Here is an 8375-nt window from a genome sequence, read left to right as displayed (position 1 = left end):
GTATTAGCTACATACAGTAAGTTGCGATGTGTTCTAGAATGAGTACTGGTGACTATTTAAAGTGACATTAAATATTTAATTCTACTTTAAATTTCTGTACTAAGAGAGTTATACTCCTTTGGGAATTTTGTATGGAGTTTCTTTTCACTTAATTTTTATCCACTTTATATTTGGGGATTTTGATTACTGTTTTGTCTTCACATATATTTTGCACTAATGGTTTTATTGTTAGTTTTTTAGAACTGTATCTTTTCATTGTTAAAATGTTGTTTTAATAGTTTTGCTAAGCTTTTAATCATTACACTTTTTTTTTTTTTAAAAGACACAATAAACATTGAATACACCATGGTGAATATACAGCAGCACCATTTTGGTTTATTTTGCAATATTCATTTTTATCAAAATACGTTTCTGTATATACATTCTTGGGAAAAAAAACGTCAGATCTTTGCTTACAAAAATAGGTTTTTGAATGAGTTATTTGCTTTTCTCATTAAACTTTCTTCTTTAAGTCACTTTTTGGTATCAAGAAACAAAGACCGTGGATTAACATAAAATACACATGTTTGTGTCTGAAGTCAGTAATGCACGATTATTCAGAACATTTCAGAAACAGGAAACAACATCTTGCATTAATTATTTTAAAGGTGCAACATAAAATAAAACAAGACTTAAAACAGCACAAATAGGTATGTTAAAAATATTTCAAGCTATAGAGGGAGGATGTGTGCCTAAAAAGGACTTCATTTTACATTTATTGCTTAAAAAAATGTTTAACTTTTTTGAAAAAACTTTTAAAAACTTTTTTACACTTTCATCTGAAAGTGTGTCCCACGGTCAGTTTACTTTCTATAAAATGTAAAGCAGCAGCTGTACTCTCATCTAAGTGCTGTTTACATTTTCAGTGCATATTAAACCTGTCTATAGGTGGTATTAGATATGAAGGGGGAAGTCATCATACTAGCTTTAACCTGCATCCTTTACCATCACACATGGGTTCAGGTTTACCCTAAAGAAATAACCCCCTTTGAGGGAATCGCACCTACCTAGGAAACAATGTATAATTTAGGGGCGGTGATAGGATCTAAATGGACTCAGGTCATATCTAACAAAGGCAAGTGTTGTCACACAATTGATGCCAAGGTAATTTGGCACAGCCCAGATTATTAGTGCAGTTTATGAGGACAAGGTTTAACCTAAAACCTTAAGGGAACAGCCACACATAACTCAATCAGTCATAGGATTAAAGCCACACAAAATGCCATTTGTCAGAGGGGTAGGGAGAGACACGACACGACCAGTCACAGGGGTAAAGCCACAGACAGTGCCCTTAGTCACAAGAATAAAGCTATACAGTATTCTATCGGTATCAGGGAAAAGTCACCCAGGATCTCATCAGAAACAGGGGTATAGAAAGTGAAATTGTCACAAAGCCACAGAGAACACCACCAGTAACAGGGGTACAAATAGAGAACAAATCAGTTCTATGTCAACGTTACACAGAAAAAAACAGTTACTGGTGTAAAGTCACATAGAACAAATCAGTAACAGGGGTAAAGTTACATAAAACAAGTCAGTTACGGGTTAAAGTCACATAGAACAAATCAGTTACAGGGGTAAAGTCACATACTGTAGAACAAATCAGTTACAGGGGTAAATTCACATAGAACAAGTCAGTTACGGGGTAAAGTCACATAGAACAAATCAGTTACAGGATAGAAAGTCACATGGAACAAGTCAGTTACAGGGCTTAAGTCACATACAAGTCAGGTATAGGGGTAAAGTCACATAGAACAAATTAGTTATAGGGGTAAAGTCACATGGAACAAGTCAGTTACAGGGGTAAAGTCACATAGAACCAGCCATTTATAGGGGTAAAGTCACAAAGAACAAGTCAGGTATAGGAGTCAAGTCACACAGAGCAAGTCAGTCATGGGGGTAAAGACACATATAACAAATAAGTTACAGGGGTAAAGTCACATAGAACAAGTGAGTTACGGGGGTAAAGTCACATAGAACAAATAAGTTACAGGGGTAAAGTCTAATAGAACAAATCAATGACAGGGGTAAAGTCACATAGAACAAGTAAGTTATAGGGGTAAAGTCACATAGAACAAGTTAGTTATAGGGTTAAAGTCACATAGAACAAGTCAGTTATGGGGGTAAAATCACAAAAAACAAATCAGTTATTAGGGGTAAAGTCACATAGAACAAATCAGTGACAGGGGTAAAGTCACATAGAACAGATCAGTGACAGAGGTAAAGTCACATAAAACAAATCAGTGACAGGGGTAAAGTCACATAGAACAGATCAGTGACAGAGGTAAAGTCACATAAAACAAATCAGTGACAGGGGTAAAGTCACATAGAACAGATCAGTGACAGAGGTAAAGTCACATAAAACAAATCAGTGACAGGGGTAAAGTCACATAGATCAAGTCAGGTATAGGGGTAAAGTCACATAGAACAAGTCAGGTATAGGGGTAAAGTCACATAGAACAAGTCAGTTACGGGGGGTAAAGTCACATAGAACAAATCAGTTGTAGGGGTAAAGTCACATAGAACAAATCAGTTATGGGGTAAAGGGACAAAAAACAAGTCAGTAACAGGGGTAAAGTCACACAGAACAAATCAGCGACAGGGGTAAAGTCACATAGAACAAATCAGTGACAGGGGAAAAGTCACATAGAACAAGTCGGTTATAGGGGTAAAGTCACATAGAACAAGTCAGTTACGGGGGTGAAGTAAAAAAAAAAAAATAAGTTACAGGGGTAAGGTCACATAGAACAACTCAATGACAGGGATAACGTCACATAAAACAAATCAGTGACAGGGGTAAAGTCACATAGAACAAGTCAGTTATAAGGGTAAAGACACAAAATGCCATCAGTTACAGGTGTAAAGTCACACAGAATACTAATAGTTTCAGGGGTGAAGACACAGAATGTCATCAAAAATACAGGTAAAGTCACACAGAATGCCAGCAAATACAAGGGTACAGTCACACAGAATGCCATCAGTCACAGGGGCAAAGCCACACAGAATGCCATCAGATACAGGGTTAAAGCAGCAGAGATTGCTATAATTAATGCATCAAAACCACAGAGAATGCCATAAGTCACAGTGGTAAAGCCACACAGAATGTCATCAGTTACAAGGCTAAATCTACACAGAACTCCATCAGTCACAGGTGTAAAGCCACAGAAAATGCTATAATTAATGGGGTAAAGCCACAGAGAATGCTATAATTAATGGGGTAAAGCCACAGAGAATGCTATAATTAATGGGGTAAAGACACACAGAACGCCATTAGTCACAGTAGGAAAGCCTCACATAATGTCATCAGTTACAGGGGCAAAGATTCACAGAATGCTATTATGAATGGGGGAAAGCTGCACAGAATGCCATTAGTAATAAGAGACACAGAACCACATAGCAACATAAGCGCAAAGCCACACATAAAGACATCAGTCACAGGTATATAGCTACGCAGAATTGCCAGTCCCAATGACATCAGTCATAGGGAAAGAGCCGTTTACAGTATACTACTAGCAATTTTAAATGTCAAAGTAAAAATGCCACACAGATTTTTTTTAGGTATGTACATATTTAACAATCAAGTGTAGATGATGACCCCTTCAATTCTTGCCTATCAAACTTACTTTTCAAACATGTGCAAGCAACAGACATTAATCTCTGAAGACCTGGAACATACAGAGATTTTGCAGAAGACCCATGGCAGTGTTCAAGCAGGGAGAAGAATAATTATCCCTCCCTGATTAGAGAGAGACACAGTTGGTATCTGCAGTGTTTGTTCCTTTGTCTGTCTGCACACCACTAAGGGGGTCCTGCAGAACATCACCTTCAATAACATAGGGAGAGTATCGGCAGCAGCTGCAGTAGGTGCAGGGGAGGGAGATTGTAGTGCCAAGCCCAACACTTGGGGTGCTGGGTAGTAGATTTAGATTACATGTTCCCAGTGCCCAGGCCTAGTGATGCCCCTGATATAAACAGTCTTAAGCAATGTGTGGCTTTCAAAGAATTACACTTCAATAGTATTTCCTAAAACAGAACTGCACTATCAAAGAGCCATTTAACATGCTCTTTTAGGAGAGGACTTTTCATTTCAGAAGGCCAAAACTTTACCATTTGGGGCTGATTACCACTAGCATATACTTACAAAAAAGGCAAAAAAGAAATATGTTTGTTTCTAACACTGGCTGTACTTGTTCCTAGATTCCCTGAGCCATGGGTACATGTCTCTGAGTATATTATCCCTGTTCTGGTGCTTCTTTTTTAGAACAAAGTATTTTTGTGTAATATTGTAGTATTAAGCATATAAATCCAATTTGGCGAAATGCCAAATAAAATTACATCATAGTTACATAAATAGTAGATTGACATAAAGGTTTCCTAACGTAAGCCATTTCCTATCTATCTTCTTGTATAACAAGAAGAATCTTGAATCTCTCAATAATTGACAGGAGACCTTTATATCTTATTGCACTTTTCATTCTGACCACAAAATATGGCAAAATGTCTTTTCAGCTGAAAAAACAGCCAGGTAGCAATTAGCTGTTCTATGTATTTGGTCAATCTACAAAAATATACACCTGTCAGTGAGTCACATTTCTAAACTGGCTAGCAGTGTTTTCAGAGACCTTCATATGTTTTGTCAAACACCCCAAATCCTGGCATGCTCTATTATTCAAATTATGAAAAGGTCCCTAAAATGTTATTTGCTGGCCTATTCAATCCTGCACTTTGGTACTGACCTATAATTTCAATGCACAACCTCTCTACCATTGGAATGGGTGACACAAATCATCATTGCAGGGAAGGGGTAAAGTTTGTATATTAGTGTGTCCAAGGATTCAGGGCTTCTTGTGTCATGTCCAAGAAGACATTTGAAGGTGGATGTTACTTGTAACCGGTTTAGAATGTATGTATAGCTAACAGGTATACTTTAAATAATACAGTAATAGATTATCATCAATGTTTTGTTAATAATACCAAACATGTAAACCTTCTAAATGGATTAACGTGACACTAATTGTTATAATTATATGGTTGCCCAGGTATGACAAAAGAGAGTGACAGATCCAACTTTTTCTGTACAGTTGCAGCCCTTCTTGGTTGTCAACAGAACAACTAAAATTCTATCTATGTGCACAGTAGCCACAAGTAGATAAAATGTATGTGTTTATAGGCTATACTCCATAATATACAGAAGACTTAAAATTAAAAAGAAATGCTGCACTTTTTGCTTTGCTATATTAAATAAGCCAAAACCATCGTTTAAATCTCCACTGGCTGAGCTATCTGCTTCTCACTTGCAGATCAGATCAGCCATCATTAATGCCTGTGCAGTCTGCAACTGCAATTACACATTGGTTTTCTGCATTTGACTGTGAAGCACATCTTGTCTTTGGTAATAAGCACAATACAGCATTGGATTATTGCTGGCTGCAGTGACAGTACACATCTTCAAAGTCTGATCTTTACCTAGTTGGATCAGTGAAATCCAGAGTTTGAAGCCAAAGAAACTGTTTGTATTAACCTGAAAAGCAATGGTGAAAAATTGTGATTTGCCAGGATCTCTTCTAATGCCCCGTACACACGGTCGGACATCGATCAGACATTCCGGCAACAAAATCCTAGGATTTTTTCTGACGGATGTTGGCTCAAACTTGCCTTGCATACACACGGTCACACAAAGTTGTCGGAAAATCCGATCATTCTGAACGTGGTGACATTAAACACGTATGTCAGGACTATAAACGGGGCAGTAGCCAATAGCTTTCATCTCTTTATATATTCTGAGCATGCGTGGCACTTTGTGCGTCGGATTTGTGTACACACGATCGGAAATTCCGGATTTTGTTGTCGGAAAAATTTATAGCCTGCTCTCAAACTTTGTGTGTCGGAAAATCCGATGGAAAATGTGTGATGGAGCCTACACACGGTCGGAATTTCCCACAACAAGGTCCTATTACACATTTTCCGTCGATAAATCCGACTGTGTGTACGGGGCATTACTGTTATCTATGTTGTTATCTACATTGGTTCCTGAACCAAAGGCAAATAACCTAAGTAAGGGACATTTGTGGAATATTACTGGTATTCTGTGTGAGTTAATGAACTTAACAAAAGATTACATAAACTACCCCAAAGAAGGTACAAACACATGTTCCAGAGGGAACATATTTTTGTCATCCAATTAAGACTTAACAAACACTTCCATAAAAAAGAATATGTTGTTAGTACTATGTGCATGGATACAGACATATCCTGTTTATAACAACTGTTGTAATCAACATTTGAAAATTTGGTCCGCTTCTTTATATACAGATGCATCTTCTTTCACAAAAATAATATTCCTTTGGTTAGACAGAATGTCTCTTTTGAAGAGTCACTATTTATCTCCTTGGTGATTCAGGTGCATTTCTCATTGTCCTCTCCAGTCTTCTGAACCCTTGCATATGTTTTACATGAAGACTTAAAGCAGCTGGGAGGCCATGAGATGGGCCAGGAGAAAGAGCATGGAATAGAAGCCTGGACATTCTTCTCAAAAAAGAAAAACACAGGAAACCACCAGGACCGAGAAAGGAAATTAGTTGGGGATGAAGTCTTCAATGCCTAAAACAAAGGTTAAGCCAATTTTATTACATTTTCCAGAAAGTTTAAAATCTAGTCAATACGTGGAAATTTATAACATACATTGTTTCATCCTTCAGAATACAGCAGAATCTTTAAATATGCTGACCCTGATTTGACAGACTGCATGTCTAAGTTAATAATAAAGGACGGTTAAATATGATGGATAATATTCAAATCAATGCAGGGTACACCTTATGGGCATAAGAAAGGGATATTTTAAAGTGATTGTAAAGCTTCCTTTTTTTTTCAAATATATCAGTTTACAATAATAATAATTATTTAAATAAAAAAAACATGTCATACTTACCTGTTTCGTGCAATGGTTTTGAAAAGAGTAGCCCTGTACCTCCTCTTCTGGATTCCCCGGCCGGCGCTCCTGGCTCCTCCGCCCACAGAATGCTAACCATTGAAAGATGCTTTCTATGGGGATGTGGGCACTCATTCGGACTTGCTCCTGAGCTCCTCTGCCTTTTATAGACACAGACATTGGGGCTTTGCCCCTCCCCCCCATCATGGGATTTGATTGACAGCAGCAGGAACTATCAATTTGCTCAGTCAGGAGTGACAGAGCCAGGAGAGCGGCTGCTCTTATGCACAATTCTGGATTGAGAGGGGCTCAGGTAAGTATAGGGGGGATAGAAAAAAAGAGAGCGCACCAGCCTTGTGCATTATCCTTTGATATGTTTATTAAAAGGAAAGAATAAAAACTACTCACAAGCATATAAAAGGAACCGGAATATAAAAACCTTTAACTTGTGGCAATCCGTCTAAAAATAGCACTCTCCAGATGACGAGAAAGAGGACATATGAACCACTGGTGGCTGATGCGTTTCGAAGGGATACCTTCTTCCTCAGAGCCTAGCAGTACTACCTCCTTCAGCTGCTTATATGCATATGCTCATCTATAGGGCACATCCCAGAGAGGATCCGATGCCTCACCCACAATCGTGGGCGGTCCAATAAAAGGGCAGGGCCAGAGTGAGAGCTCCAAAAAAAAAAAAAAAAAAATATATATATATATATATATATATATATATATATACATATGCACACATATACACACACACGTGCACATACACACACTGGGTACCAGATTCCCACTGTATAGTATAACTGACACTTTACATATGCTTATAATTCAACATTGCATCCCCATATCCAGTGCAAAAACAGATGTAGTGTTTACAACAATGGCGGTGTTTTAGGAGACATCTAAAAATAATAATAGCAATCATATTAGCCCTATCAGGGTCTGGGACTTACCAATCGTGTATGCTAATCCACATTTTGGGTGTATAGCCGTTAGGTGTAGTACTTGGCTCACTGGTGGTGTAATTATGGCGGTCAGACTGATGTCTGGAACGCACGCCATGTTGTTTACTTTCTAAAAAACTGGAAGTGCGGTCTAGACTTCACTTCCTGTGCACCCGCCGTCGTGCAGGATTGATGTCGGCAGTTGTGGATTGCGTCTGCCATTTTGTTGTCGACTCTATACTACTCGGCAGATACATATGGAAGAACAGGGAAAGAAACCAATGCCATATAAGTTGTCCATCTCATACTTCAGATAGAGAGGGGACTACAAGTCTCTAACATTCGGCGCACCTCACTCTTCAAATTGAAAGGAGACAAAGGGTCCCTGATCTGCTCCGGGATTATGCTACAGTGAGCAGTTGGCAACCTACAATAAATACGCACACGTGAACGAGTGCATA

The 8375-nt window shown here is 38.3% G+C and overlaps 1 protein-coding gene across 1 annotated transcript in view; it reads right to left on the bottom strand.

The window, feature by feature from the left end:
- Positions 1-348: 348 nt before the first annotated feature.
- Positions 349-8375, bottom strand: part of SGMS2 (sphingomyelin synthase 2) — a 91467-nt gene continuing 83440 nt past the window's right edge. Inside the window, exon 6 of the mRNA XM_073602051.1 lies at positions 349-6639. Coding sequence (XP_073458152.1) covers positions 6436-6639 — 204 coding nt within the window. The 3' untranslated portion in view covers positions 349-6435. The remainder of the gene's footprint in view (positions 6640-8375) is intronic.

The sequence above is a fragment of the Aquarana catesbeiana genome, linkage group LG01 (genome assembly GCF_042186555.1).
Source record: "Aquarana catesbeiana isolate 2022-GZ linkage group LG01, ASM4218655v1, whole genome shotgun sequence".
Lineage (NCBI taxonomy): Eukaryota > Metazoa > Chordata > Amphibia > Anura > Ranidae > Aquarana > Aquarana catesbeiana.
Note: the sequence above shows the minus strand (reverse complement) of the source record. Positions and strands in the feature narration are given on the sequence as shown.